Source organism: Caloenas nicobarica, chromosome 8 (assembly GCF_036013445.1).
Source record: "Caloenas nicobarica isolate bCalNic1 chromosome 8, bCalNic1.hap1, whole genome shotgun sequence".
NCBI lineage: Eukaryota > Metazoa > Chordata > Aves > Columbiformes > Columbidae > Caloenas > Caloenas nicobarica.
Window position 1 is genome coordinate 25,423,413 of NC_088252.1, and position 15,508 is coordinate 25,438,920.

General features: G+C 39.6%; 1 protein-coding gene across 3 annotated transcripts in view; it reads right to left on the reverse strand.

Annotated features, from left to right (window-relative positions):
- Window positions 1–10,794: 10,794 nt before the first annotated feature.
- SERPINI1 (serpin family I member 1) overlaps window positions 10,795–15,508 on the reverse strand; it is a 50,479-nt gene continuing 45,765 nt past the window's right edge. For 2 of the 3 annotated variants that reach the window (XM_065640038.1, XM_065640036.1), the window contains one exon: window positions 13,605–13,903. In XM_065640038.1, coding sequence (XP_065496110.1) covers window positions 13,827–13,903 — 77 coding nt within the window. In that variant the 3' untranslated portion in view covers window positions 13,605–13,826. Of the gene's footprint in view, window positions 13,534–13,604; window positions 13,904–15,508 lie in introns of those variants that run through there. The other variant, XM_065640037.1, reaches the window with a different exon arrangement.

Genomic DNA, 15,508 nt, shown 5'->3' on the forward strand with positions numbered 1-15,508 from the left:
GAAATAATATTATCCCCCTGCCCCTTTTATATAGAAATAACTGAAATGCTCAGACCATGAAATCCTGGCACTGTGGTATTCAACAGCAAAAATTCTGTTGATGTGAATGGGTTCAGCATTCGTACAGGATTCACAGAGTCTGACTTGGTTAAGGTCAGACTAGATGATCGATCTGGCTTTAAAGTCTATGCATTTAAATGGCTGAGTTTTTCTGATCTGACATGTTAATCATCGTTAAAGAATACTTCAATGACACTTTCTATTATAATATTATAACATTTTTCTGATTCAGGGATACAGCAGCCTGTAAAAACCAGTTTGTTGATGTAATTTCATGTTCTTTATGTAAAATTCTTACTTTACTTAGTGTTAGCCTGATACTTAGTGGTGATATCAAGCCATTAGGTTGATGCCACCAGTAAAATCAGATCTAAAAACTTAATGACATTATAGCGAAAGCAGAAAGTTAATTTCTATACTGATCTTACCTGGTTTGACTATATCCAGGAATCCATCGCATTTGTGTGGGATGAATCAGTTAGAGAGACTTTCTTTGAATATTTCATTAGTACAATCTGCGTGGATACTCATAGGAAGGACTAGAAAAAGAACACAATATTAAATGTATATATGCTCATCTGTGCTTCAGCAGATAAGCAGGCACACTTGCATAAACTGACTGGTTATTTTGATGAGTTACCTAGGCAACAAATGTCTTTTTGTCCTGCCCATTCAGGATTCCAGTAAACTATCTGACTCCCACTGGTAGGACTTGGAGAGCATGCACAGGGGAAAGCCAAGTATAGCAGAATAAAGCCCTGGATAGAAGAAGAACAGAGTCAGTGAAACATTTCGTCAGGGTTATCAGACAAAAAGGAATCAACAACTAGCTGCATAAATAATTGAAGTGAAAACTATATACTTCTGGTTTTCTAAGGTGTTATAAACCATGAATTCCAAGAGGGCTGGAGGGGCTGTAACCAAGCAACAAGTACTGAAACTCGTTCTTCTCTTCTGGAAAAAAAACGGGCTTGCACGACATAATGACAATATCGGGCACTGAAGATTGAGCCTTGCCATTGATTTTATGGCCTTTGGATCAAGCCATAAAAAGACATGTTTATGGGATGAAGAATGGCATTTTTATTTGCTTTAGGAGGAACTTATTTCAGTATCAAATCTGACTTTTCTAATAAAACATAGGTGAGCCGTCTCTGGATGAAGTAGGCTTTTTCTGACACTAAAGAAAGATCACGTATAAGTAATGTTCTGAGATTTTTTTTTCTCAGAAGTTTATTTTTAAAAAATAATGGACATAACTTGCCTTCTTATGCATTTGGCAACTTACCTGTGCATGTATGAAAGAGGAAACATAATTGTACCCCACGTGAAGTTGGTGGCATGCAGGAGTACTGTTGATTGATGTGAAATAATGACTTCTTCCATTATATGTTTCACTGAGATGAGATATATCTCCCCTTTCACTTTAAAACACGGCTTTTTATATTGAACAAAATTATTGCATCCCTAATCCACAGAGGCGCATAAGCTTACCCTTAACCTTTTAGTCCTTAAGAGTAATGCCGTCGAACTGGAGCAGACCCAAACTTGCATGTGCATATTGAAAAACCCAAACCCAAAAGGCATCTGCCAGGTATCTGCCAGATTTTTCATAAGAGATTGAACTGAGCTTTCCTTTACAGAGGCCATGGGTTAGAGCTCATTTAAATTGATAGGCAAACTGCCTATCCATTTTAATGAGCTTTCTTTCAGTCTTCCCTTGTCTAAATGTCATTTCTGTCTAATTCTCAAAATTTGAAACATCTAAAGCTGCCAAAACAAACAAGATCAGATGTTTGATGAAGCCACCCAAAGATGAAAACTCTAATTTGAGGGCCATCTCATTTGCCTCCCTCCACATCTTTAGTATGAATCTCATGTTTCACCTTTTCATACGTTAATTGTTAATAATTCCCAATGGAATACAACATTCATTAAGTACTTCCTAATTTATTGAACGTAAGTTTAATCAGGTAATTTTAATCATATGAAAATCATTTTGATAAACAATTTCCTTTTGCAGTCTGGTAAGCTTCCTTTTATTATATACCGTGTCATTTGCAGCAGTATCTCTGGTTATTCTCCTGTCTGACTTTCATCATTGCAGATGCCACCATATTTACAGAAATTGTTTTATTTATGTAACTGCTGCCAACTACTAAAGAGTTACATTTCCTTTTTTTTTGTGGAGAATTGATTACTTGAATTATATTGAAAAAATTGTTTCACTTCATCCATCAAACCCCTGCCTTCCTGAAACTCAGATCTTGCAAATATGGGAATACTTAGGGGTCACTAGAGCACTTCTTTATTAAACTGACTTTACGAAGTTGTCATATGTTACATATTTAGGATAAATAGGCGTAATCTCTTTAAGTACAGAATGGGAAAACTACTCATAATACATTTGACTCAGTCTGCCGTTATCAATAACAGCAGTTCTCAATTTTTTATAGTGGGCAGCCTTTCCTTTTGTCTGAAACACTTTGCACCTTTCCCTCCTTTTCTCCCCAGGACCTTCCACCTCACGTGTGCATCTGTTTCATTCTTATACTGAAATACATTCGGCTGTGTGCACGCACACACAATAAACCAAACTCCACCTGCACAGCAAACCCATTTTACAATCATATGTACAGATATGCCTATTTGTATATGTATATATATGTGTGTGTGTGTTCATGTACATGCAGACATACAACAGGCAGGGGAACAGAATGATGAAAATTCCATGGAAGACCCACACATGTCAGTACGAACGTGCTTTAAAACCTATCTACTCTCTTCCCAAGATCTATCCATTCTTACTGTTGTTTCAATGACATGATATGTTTTACTGAACTACATTTCTGATTGATGTTATTCCATTTCTGGGCCAGGATGGTAAAAACTACCCAGCTCTACATATGCTAAGAAAGGAGTGAAAGAACAACAAAGCATGCAAAAGTAATATAGCTGAATGACAAACATAATTTAGTTGTTTAAAATTCAGAAACACCTGCCCCTCGTTGCAACCAAAGAAGAAACTTAAAACTATGAGCATGTATTTACAGGCAGAACTCGTTCCTGACATCTCTGATTTTTTTATCCCTATTCTGTCTCCAAGTCTTACTGCCAAAAAAATGTATTTCAGATGAATGTCTTGTTATTCACTGCCTGCAAGGATAATAAAGATGTTCTCTGGCTGAAAACAGAAAGCAGGGACTCCTCTGATCATGGGGAAAAGATGAGAGAAGGTGTTTTGTTCATGCAGCTTTTGCCAGGAAATCCAAATAATTTGCTCCCACTTGCTTTCAGCTTGAAAAAATGGCAGCCTTGTGTTACAAGAAAGGAGAAAGAGCCTCGTTTCTCTCCAGTGCTTCTTTTATAGGACGGAGACAGACACGCTGTCGCTGTCCACAATTCCTGCATTTAAAGCTAGAAACTGGCACGTCCTGCCAAAAGAAATTAAATGTAATGAAAATGCGTTTCTGGTCCAAGTCAGAGACTGCATTTGCTGTATCGCAGTGTATGTGTCCTGAGGGCAACACAACCTTCTCCTTTCAGCAGTACTGGGGTTATTTAAGCATTCTCGTGACTGATTTTCCATTGCTTTGGCCCTCGGGTGTTTGTACCTGCTGCTACGCAGGTGTGAGCGTTGGCCTCAGCAAATGAGGAATTTTGGAGTAACGAGCATTTTGCATTCACAAGGAACAGATACAAATACCTATTTTAAATCAGGTGTTCTGACTCCAGTGGAAAAGGCATTCTTGACTCACGTATATTCAAATGACAAGAAGACCTTCAAGTATCTCCAGCTGGATGATGCACATTCCCCTTGCTCTACACAAAACTATCATTCCACCCAAGTTCTGGTGCTGCAGGACACCAGATCTGTTGCTGGGACTTCCCAGAGCATGTGTTTGCAATCACTGATAAGGGGAGCACTCCATCAATACGCATCAGTCTTTCCTGTCAACTGATTAGTTTCAAGGAGAGTCCAGTAAAGGTTCCACTGGCTTGAAATACAATGAATTCATCCAGTGCCTCTCTCTGCTTTAGCTGTTTTCATCCAAAATCCCCTCTGAGGACAAATCTAGATTTGTTTCATAGCTTCATTTCTCCCCATTACATTTTTGCTTTAACAGAGATGAGGTGATAGAAGCAGCAGCTTTTCTTTAAGAGAAAAAAAAGAAAATAAATACCCATACTATTCAGATCCATCCTGATCTTTGGACTTCGAAAAGGCAAAGTCCACTGCTGCCCTAAAGGCAGGTTAGGAAGGTGCTGTTAAACTACTTTATGTCACTATATTCTCCAGTCACAGACCTGCCAGGCCACCAAACTAGACTCAAATGTAAACTAACCCCATGTTTCAGCTGCTCCACCTTGTCTTGCTCTGCCAGCTCCATGCTGGATTCCAGCAGCTGGGAAATGTGAATTTCCTTTTCTCCTTGACTCGCACTGGGGGAAAAAGGGGAGCCCTGTCTTCAGCGGGACACACGATGAGCTGTTGTTGCTTCTTCAGGCAAACAAATCTTATTGGAAAAGTAAATAACCAGGTTTAATCCTCTTGATTAAGGTAGTTTAATATTTCTACTGATACTCGTACTTCAATGTGTTCTTTCAGACCTCAGTATTTGCAGCTGAATTGTGGAACACTAGCAGCTGAGCTTCAGTAACATTCCTCCTCATTTCGCATGCTGCCTTTGCTGTTTTGTAGAGCTACTGAATACAAAATGAAGCTGCAAGAGCGTTTGCTCTCAAGCTAGCAAGGCATGAAGTATTTCTTTCTACAGCTGTGGAGTAGATCCAGAATATTCGTAAGAGTGTCGCAGGAGACGTGATTCAATGTGTGACATTCAGTGTGCTATTGTGTGACACCAGATGATTAATGCTCCGAGCAAAACACAGGCTGGTTTAAATAAACAAAATTAAAAGTATTTTTATGATTATAGAAATCACGTGTTATATCTCTGAGAGAACATCAGCTGCTGCACCCGCATGCTTCGTATTTGTTGGCTTGTTTTTAAACGCTTCGATTGTTCCTTGGATTTTCCTACTCCATAAATCCATCGACACTTTGGCCCAACAAGGTGAGCCAGTGATTTGGACAGTAGCTTGGGACACAGTGGGTCACTGCATATCAGTTTCCATCTTGGCTTATGATCAGCAATTTACAGCATCATATCCTTCCTATTTTCAACCTTAGCAAGACACGACCAGAGTTTAAACAGCAAGTACCTGAGCTTATGTGCCAAACTAGCAGGACACCTTCCCTGCCCCAAGGCATTAGACCAACTCTCTTTGTGGGTCACTCAGCATGAGGGTCACATTCTCTGTTCTGACAATGATTTTATTTTCCAAGGAATGAGACACTTGGGCTACAGTCAGATGGGTGGACCAGAGCCTAGTTTGGAGTCCATGCAGTGTGTGCCCTGGCCGTGCTCCAGCTGCGTTTTGGAGCAGAACCGCGTAATTCCAACCACCATCCCTCTGCAGCTCCCCTGCATGGGAAGGAAACACAGGCACACAAACCACTGGACCATAAGACATGCTAGTCAAGTCCTCTGAGACTGGGGACAGGAGTAAAGACTGATTTTATACTCCTCTACCAACTGCTTTGAGGAAAACTGAGCCCTAACTGCTGTGTCTGGGCAGGTTTAGAGCACATTAGAGCAGCATAAGTCACCAGTGGCGCTACTGCCTTACTTAAAACAGCACGACACACAAAAAAACAACACTGTCATAGAACCTCCTTAGTTTATTAGTTGTGGTGTGGTTTTTTTTATTCTCTCTGTGTCTGTGCTGAATGTGAACATACCTGGAAAATAAATCTCCAAGCTTCACTTAAAAAAAAAGGCCTTGTACAGAAAAATCTAAAAAATAAGCAGGGCTTTGCAGCCCTGAGAGATATAAATGTAAAACATGTTTTCCACTTGAAAACCTCTGTTTACAGAGTTGTCAGGATGCATTTTCTGTGGAAACAGCAAAGACTTCAAGCTGCATTTTTCCTGAATACTGTTCAGATTATCAGGCTTACAATGAAGGGCAGAAAATGAGCTGCCAGATGGTTAATGCCCCTTCAGAAACAGAATCTTCCATGTTGCTTTGTGGAAGTCACTTGTCATGGAACTACCATCACATCATCTCTGTGCTCTTGTTGCTCATAGAAGGAAGCATATTTTAAGCAGATATTACCAAGGCTAAGAGAGCCTGAATTAACCTGTCTTAAAGATACCTCTTAGTGCCCTGCCTATAAATTCACTAACGAGTTACTGTATGTAGAAAATCCATGCAAAGTAATACAGGGGTAACATATACGGGTGTGAATTCTGCCAGCTCCTCAAAAGGGGTCGCAGCTCCTCTTCAGAGCCCTCTGGCTGGGTGGCTGCTGAGCTTTGCCACTGCCCATCGTGTTATACACTGATATCCCTTTATTTCCCCTGGATTCTCTGCCTTCATCTGCCCACTCACATTTACCTTGTGAAATCTCTGTGCAGCGATTGTAGGCAGAGGAATCTATTGCCAACGGTCTGAAGAGGCCTGAATTCATCTCATTAAACTTCGGGGACCTGAAGACAGGAACCCAGCCAAGCCACGCTCTCTCAGCCGTTACTGAGAAAGGGACAAACAACATGTTTATTCCATTACAAGCATCCTGCACCAAGGAAAAGTCTTCCAGGATCTAAACCAAGAGGCATAATTTCATTGTTTTGTACTGCAATATCTTGCAGTTTCATGCAAAGATAGGTTAGGTTTTGCTTACTTACTATAAAATAACGGCAAAATAGTGTTTGTGATTCTCACAGTATGTCCACATTTAATGGAGTGCATGCACGTGTGTACACACACAAAATACAACTTTATAAATTCTACGACTTGCACACTTATAGTCTCTTTTTTTTTTGGTAGAAACACTGTGGTGAGAAGATGAGAAGTCCATTTCATATTTTCAAGGAAATAGCCTGAAGTCATTTTTGCAAGTTGGGCAAAAATTGAATTCTTAGTAATCACACAAAATCACAGCTATGTCAGTTCCCACCCAGCTCTTTGTACTCATGCTTCAGGGCACAGCCCAAGAAACATCTGCACATGGTCCAAAACTGACTGAAATTAATGGCAATCTTTTTTTTTTTTTTATGGAATATAAAGTGATTTGGAACAGGCTCCAGATGACTCTGATTACATTTAGCTTTTTCTGATGATGCTCTTTGCTACGGGTGTTTTGGACACTATGTGATTATTTCCCTGGTTTAAACATTTAAGGTTATGGAACTAGACATTTCCTAATTTCTGCTGAGAGGTAAGTGCACTTTCTCCCTTAGGATGGCTTCTGCCTACCTTGTTGTGATCATCAGAGTGAAGAGGAAGGACTGGTAACATCTAGTGCTTGATACAAGGCAAACTGTTCTACCAATGATTCCAAGCTCTGTTCCACATGTGTCATGATTCAAAAGGTCAGTAATGCAAAAAAATCACCTCCTCAGAACACTTTGTTCCATAGATGTCTACACATTAAAGTTGGAACAACACTGGAAAATAAATGAATTTAAAGTATTCAAGGTTAGCTTGGTCAATTTGCACCCTACGAAACTGTAGCAGTAAGACGAGCACTGAAATATTGTGACAATTCACAAATGATTTCTGCTCAAGAAATCTGAAGTGAACTTATAAACTGTAGCGCATTGTCTCCAATCCTCTTTTTGTTTAGACCAAAGAGAAAATTCTGTACACGACAAATCAATGGAGACACATATGTAAAATGGGCAGCAGCAACATTAGAATAGTCCTCTTTCACTTCTCTGGGGGTTTCCCTGAGGGTTTTAATAGCAGCTCAGCTGATGAAGATGCATCCTTTGATCAGAGTTGGCAGGACAGTTTTATATGGTCCTGCTCCTGGAAAACAACAGCCTGTCACTACACGCTGGTAATTCCAAGCCCAGCCTGACCCAGAGAGAACATTTCTAGGGAGACCAAATGAATTTTAAGACCAGTATTTCCTTCGTAATAAACCTGAGAAATTTCAGTAATTTCTGTGTCAAACTATGCCAGCTTTCTGGCTGCTACTTTTAGAAATGTGCCATTTACAAAGTATACTGACAATGCCAAAAGCCTCAAATAAATAGGCTTTTTGTATCAGAGCAGGTTACTGGTGAGATTTGGCGTTGTCCAGACCGTGACCTTTATGAGTCTCAGGGCAAGATGGACTTCTGGATATCTTTTATTTCTTAGCATGTTTTGACATATTTCTTTCATTCTGTTCAGGCAATGCTATCAGTTACCGCCTGTAAGCATTCCAGCACTGCAAGTTGCTTGGTTTTAAAACATGACTCTGAACAAATACATGTGAACAGAGTAAAAATGTTAATGAGTGATTGAGTCTAAACTCTTTTGGTAGCATTAAAGTACTTGAAGGAATGTTTGAAGCTCACCTTAAAAAAACCCCAGGATTTTTCCATGGCCAATTCTAATCCCTTAAGGAGAGCACAAATACATGTTTTAAACATAACCTGTGTTTCCTCTGTATGCTTTTTTTCTTCCTTAGTTAAAAGCACTTCTACACAAATACAGAATCATTTTTCTGTAGGAATTCTTCCCTCAGTTTGTCCAAAAGATAACTCTTCCATATAGAAAAGAAGATGTGTGTTTATGAGAGCCAGATGGTAAAACAACTTGTCATCAGTAAAGCATGGGTCATATCTGAAACATCATTCACATTGTGATTCAATGTGGCTGAAAAGATAAAAACTCAGGCAATGGGCTGAACAATTTCAATCTTTTTCCCTCAGCCAGTTCCTAGTAGACCTGAGAATTTTACCAGTACTATCTGCCAGATTAGTTTCCAGGACACAGTGTTGCAAACACATCATTACAAAAAAGAACCTTCAGACTATTTGATCACAGTTGAAAGTGGAGAGCGCTGTGAAACCTTTCGCATGCGGTGCTTTTTAGGAACAGCTGCCAACATTTTGAGCTTTGCTGTGCTTGGTTTGGAGAACCAAGCTGAGAACCTGCCTGAGAACAATGAGCTGCCTGAGTTCCAGGCACAGCCATTAACGGAGTTTGGAGGCTGCATTCCTGCTTTGAAAAAGCCTGAACAATTTCTAAAACAGCGAGTGTAGCTAAGACTCACTTATTGTTTGGAGAACATATTTATCTTCACCGCTTTCTCCATTTACCTGCCTGCCAGAGTGACTGTGAATAAGCTTGATATCTTTCATTAGCCTTACAGCACTGTGCTATTGTCTATAAACTGCAATTTAAACTGCATTTTATTTCATGACTTTTGTCTATCTTTTTGTTTGCCTAATGCCTACAGCAACTGGTCCATGACTCAGGCTTCTAATTAGTGCTGTGAAATGAAAAATATTCATTCGTATGTTGTTGTAAGAGCAGTAGAACTATATAAAGAGAACATCAGTTGAGAAGCCCTGGTAGATGGGGGTAACATATGCAGTGCTGTACATGAGTTTCACAGTACCAGTTATGTTTGTGTACTACAAATGGCTTCTCATGTGTAACTTTGTTTTATAGCCCTTAACCAATCCCAGCTGGAAGCCAAAGACAAGCTACTGAACCCATTAACAAAGGTTCCTGGTCAGCAGGCAGCGTCTTCATTCTGTCTGCACCCCTGGAACTACTGCAGCTTGATCCGAAATCCTGGAGGACTACAGACAGTTTTATAAGCTAAAATAATCTCCCACTTCTCACCAACTGTGTCAGTAAATGCAGTGGCTCACAAGGGAAGTCAACTCACTTCTTGCTGGTAATCTGAGTTACTAAAGTTCTGTTTTCTTCCTCCCTGGCACTGGGTTTTGGGTGTAAATCATCCATCTCTCTTTAATCCATGTATTTCCACTGTAGGGACAAAAGCAAAGATTGCCCATTAAAAGGGTCAGGAACAACTCAGGAATTGGCTTGTACACACCATTTCTGGAGTTCACCTTGTCTTTTTTAGAAAATCCTCATAGGAACAATATTGTCTCCTCCTCAGGAAAAGAGAAGAACACCTGAGAGTGGTGTACAAGGGAAGAACATGCTGGGAATCTGCTTACACAGAAATTCTAGTGACTGTGTGGAAGGCAGCAGGGGAGGGGAGAAAGAAAAGGGGTAAGCAAGAGAGAACTACAGAAGGGCCAGCATCTCAATGACTTTGATCCTACTTATTTCTCTCTTGTAATCAAGAAAAATGTCTCCTATTGCAGCATCAACACTGTGAAATAACCACAGTCCAGCTCCACTGCTGTTCATGGGGATGGGTTGAATTAAACTTTTACTTCACCCCACACCGAGTACACAGTGCAATCACACAGGTGGTGAACTGCACAACTCCCCTAAGGGCAATGAACTCAATCCAGCAACCCGCTACCAAGAATCAGAGAAAAGTTTGCAACACAAAAGAGGTTTGAGTTTTGTTCTCCCCACCCCTGATTATTAATGTCAGGCAGCTGGGTCTAACTATGGTCTCAAACACAAGCAACTCTCCTTGATTGTACCAAGACCTACATATACTTGAGTCCCATTCGGGATATTCAGCTTTCCAGCTGTCAGTGGGAAAATACTTCTCAGCTTCTTAGGAGAGAGTGACATCTTGTGGTTTCTTCTTTTGTCCATCATAGAAAAATAAAAATTAGTCACAAAAGCTTTGACTGATTTTGTTTATTTCTAGTATAACACTAAGATCTTACTTGTTTGAGGAGTATAATGTACTTGATTCACAGAAACTGGTACAACAGTTTTTGACCATCAAGGATTGTGGAAGGATAGAGAAAATTAGTGCTTGGAACAGCCACAAAAACATTCTAATTCACCATGACACATTTTTGTTTAAACGTAGTACTCATCTAAAAAAAGTGCTTGGTGCTCAAGGTCATGTAAAAGTGGGATCTTATTGTTAAATTAATCAGTCTCCAGTGGTAGCACCACTGTTAAAAGGGTTCATAGGGAAAGGATTCTTTCCAGCTGCAGCTCTGAAAAACACCTTCAACTCCAGTAGATGCAGGCGAGAAAGAGAAGATGATGACACTAGACAACTGCATCTCATGCTTAAGCTCCATCTGCATCACAGAAAGATCTCAGTAGATGGTGTCACATCATGGGTCACTTACACAGCACAACTATAGAAGTTTCAGTTATTTATTTTCTGATATAGCCTCCAACACAAAACACAATTTTTTTTTTAAAGTCTATACACCTAAACTCACATATGAACCACTATTGACAAATTTCCCTTACCAAAAATAATCCAAACAAAAAGACAATTATTTTGCTACTTTCGTCTCAAAAAAGCAATAGCATCTTTGAAAAGAATATTATACAAAATCTAGATTAAAAACCACAATAGAATAGTATTCATATACCTCAATAAATTGGTAACAATACTTAGGATACCATCACTACTGAAAACTAATATTGTTTGCGAGCTGTTCTCATTGTGGCCTGCAACTAACATCTTTGCATAACTTGGTAATAAATCAATTCATGTTGCTGACAAATAGAAAATTCTCAATTTTCAGGAAACATGAAATGCTATTTTGCATCTCTAAGGACCGGGAGAGTATCAAGTGAAACTACTAGTGTTTGTATTTCTGCTTCTGCTGGTTTTCCTATAGATCCATTTAGGCAAGTCTCAGAATCAGATTTGGAATATGGGATTCTGCATCATTCCAATAATACCTATGCTCAGTCTAACTGCTGGGGAGTCTGGGCACTTGCCTGATATCCTCTATAAATATTTCTGACTGGCAGCTGTCCTTCTGTAACTCCACAGCTTTCGTTCAAATCTGTCTTCAGTCCTGCCCTTGGTAAGAAGCATCTGTGCTGCAAGGAACTAACGCAAAGAGAACACAAAACTGGTCAAGAAGAACTTGTGATGGACTGAAAATAAACATGATTGAGGGTTGTCATCTGCTTTCTCACATCTTTCCAGCTCAGAGTGAGCACCTCAAAAATTAGCTTGAAAGAGTGTAATACCTGGCTCCCATACAGTTAAAATCACATGAAATCCTTAGCACATCGGTTGCTTTTACAGACATTAGGTGATGCTTGTAGAATAATTTAAATGTGAAGAACCAGCCTTTGGGTAACTCCATGTCAAAGCAGCTGGTTTTACCAGCAGTAAGACTAGTTCTATATCTTGGCAAAATTAGCCCCTGCTCCTCCTTAGAAACACCCTTTTTTCCGCCCCCCCCTTCTCCCAAGCACAACATTTTTAGCTACACAGAACTAAAACGACAATTTTTGTCTAAATGTGAATACAAAAACTGTCTCACCAAGTCCAGACTTTAATACTCTGAGGGTCATACGCAACAGTAATACACTAAGGAGCTCCATTTTTCTTCCATGCAACAGCACTAAGTTCCAGGCAGGGCTAGAAATGTGTTCAAGCACCATTTCTCTGAGTGAGCACAACCAGCCTCCACAGAGGATGTCCATCACTTCACAGTTTGACCTGCATGATTTGCACCAACAGTATTAAAAGAAGTGAACAATGCGTCAAATTTTGGAAGTTCTCCTTGCATGAATAACTTTGTAAGCAGTATCTATGCCGTGTTGAAGTGAATGTATGTCGGAGAAGCCTTTAACTAATACTGAAGTTCAGCCAATATGTGTTTGGTTCCCATAGAATTCAAAAGACAAAACTCCTATTGACTGAGAAGAAACTCACTTATCTAAAATTTTGTATTTATGATCTGTTTCAAAGGAGCTCTTCCCTTCTTTTCTCCTATTCTCTCTTACCTTTTTAGTAATTTCTGTTCTTTTCATATTTTGCACAATTAGGGAAGAATTAATTCTATGCCTCCCTGGTGACAAGTGGTCCTTCTCATCCTCTTGCAAATGGAAACAGCAACTAATTTCCCTGCTAATATTTACTTCTGATGCGTGTCATCCTCCTGTCAGTTTATTGTCAATAAAAAGGTAGTGAACAAAAAAGATTATGTTGTTCCTTTAGACATTTATTTATGAATCAAACACTTCTAGACACTTAAAATTCTAGATCACTGAAGTAAGGTACTGCAAAGGCAGGATTATAGTAGAACAACTACTTAGGGGTAGAAAAATATGTCCACACAAATGACATTACTATTCAACTATTTTACTGCAGTCACATACATAGCTATTCTACACTGACCATTCTCAAATATTCATGCGATCAAATTTTATTGGCATCAACAGTTACGGAAGGTGAAGTGCAGAGTTGCATGCAGGACCATCCATAAAAGCAACATCTTAGAATCACATGTGGGAGAGTTCACACAAAGTCTGCCACAGTTGTCTGATAGAATAAAATCCACGAGGCTTAATTTGTTCCATTAACTTTGATGAAACAGTGTATCGCAGTCTGTTTACTACTTTTACAGGAACAGGAAGAGATCACATTTTCCAGATGTAGTTCTTCAACTCTATAAATTATCATCACAGTTTGCCATCTGCATTATTCAGAGCTGCACACATTCTGCTCCTGTCTCATTGATCAAGTCAGTCTTTGGACTGTAAAAAAAAAAGACAAATAATGGATTTGCAAGGTTTTTTGCTTTACAATTCACTAGAACAAGAAACAGTTGTTGACGTGTACACAATTTTATTTTAAGGACACTGCGATCACAATGACAGAAATGGAACCATTATTTTAATACTGTAAAGCTTTCCTCTGGAAACTGACTTGCACACAGTTAGATCTGAAAGCAAATTAAACAATATCTTGGGGGAGAACACAGTAAACTTTAAATATATTAACTTCAAACTTTATGTGCTTATCTCCTCTTTTTGGTAGCTGGTGGCAGTTAAAGCTCTTCAAAGTCATGGCCACTTGAATTCATTGCTTCGGGGTGCATGACCCTTCCCATGAACAACACGGTCCCTGTGGGAAAAGTGGGAAGGAAAAGTCAGAACAGAAAGGAAAAGCTGAGGTTATAAGATGACAAATACTGATGATAAGTTCTAGAGCATGTGGTGCACGATTTTTACAGGAACGTATGTCTCAGAGAACCTGGTAGCCATGAAAGGCAGTGGATCAGCCGCCTTAGAGAAAAGAATCTCTTTGTATTCAGAAGTGATACAGCACAGAGAACAGTGAAATCCTCTGCATTTTAGTGCCCCTCTGCTTATTTTGAAGGTTCAATTCAAATCCCACCAGAAATCTACACAAAGGTTCACTTTCACTTCAGTGGTTCTGATGCAGGCCCATGAAGGCCACTGTAGTTATGACACAGGACCGGTTCCTAAGCTGGGGTCTCCAAAGGTGACAGCTAACCTTAACTGGAGCATCAACACCTCAGAGTCACCTTCCTGGTCACTTCTCACATGCCTGAGCAGCTGGACAATGTTCCTCATAGAACTAAACATGAGCTCCAGAAGCAGTCACACCAATCAGTTAATGATTATTAATAGGTAGATACTTTGAGTTTGCAGATTTACCCCATATCAGAGGATGCAACCCACAAGCAAGAATTCTCTACATGAACACTGCTCCCCTACACTAGTTCAGCACCATTGACACCTTTCCCATTTTGTACATATGCAGCAAACAATCATGAGTGCTTAGGGTACTTTGGAGAATAAGGGTACCCATCACAGATTTTTTTTTTTTTCCCCAAATATTTCTAACCTTAGATTTCTAGATTAGTAATGAGCTTTTGGGCTTTAACTAGATTTGTTGGCGACTCCTCTTTCTGCATGCCAAACCAAGGCCTATGCAATGTTAAGAACTGTCCGAAGGCTGCCAAGCTCTACTCTGTTTTGACTTAAACTTTTCTTTTGGTGGAGATTTTTGTATATTAAGTATGGAAAAGAACAGATACCCTCCTCCAGACACATTTTTGCCTAAATGTCTACAAGAGCAAGGATACTCAACTTAGTTTTGGTCAAAAAGAAACCCCAGGAGTTGGTATTGTGCCTTGCACATGAGTGACCCTAGCTGGCCAGACTGTGAACATTACTGCAAGAGAAATTGTTTAATAAATATTGATACCTACGATGGGGGTCTCAAATACACAAAAAAAACCCCCAAACTGAACCTACCAGAGTTTGCCTGTAGAACATGGAAGATACCTCAACAGACAGACCCACGTTAGTCTGTGTGCATTGTCATGTTTTGCCACTCAGTCACATCCACATCATTAAGACAAATTACAAATATGAAACTAAGGAGTTGCTTAATCATTGCCCATTTTGCTAGTGAGTGCAGTTCTCATCCCTTGTCTGCCACAGAACACTTCAAGAGCACAACGGAATTATTCATAGCCATAATATCTGTCCATTATGCAAATTATTTGGTACGGGGAACATATCTCACTGGTCTTAGTACAGCCAAGCTCTTACAGAATACAATCATTATGGATACTCAGGGCGGTAACACTGTGTTCTCTGAAGAAAAATGGTGAATTTTTCCTCCCTGGGGTTTTTAATCACATAATTGTGCATATTTTCCAGGATTATGTCAGATTTTGGTGTCTTACTTGGAGTA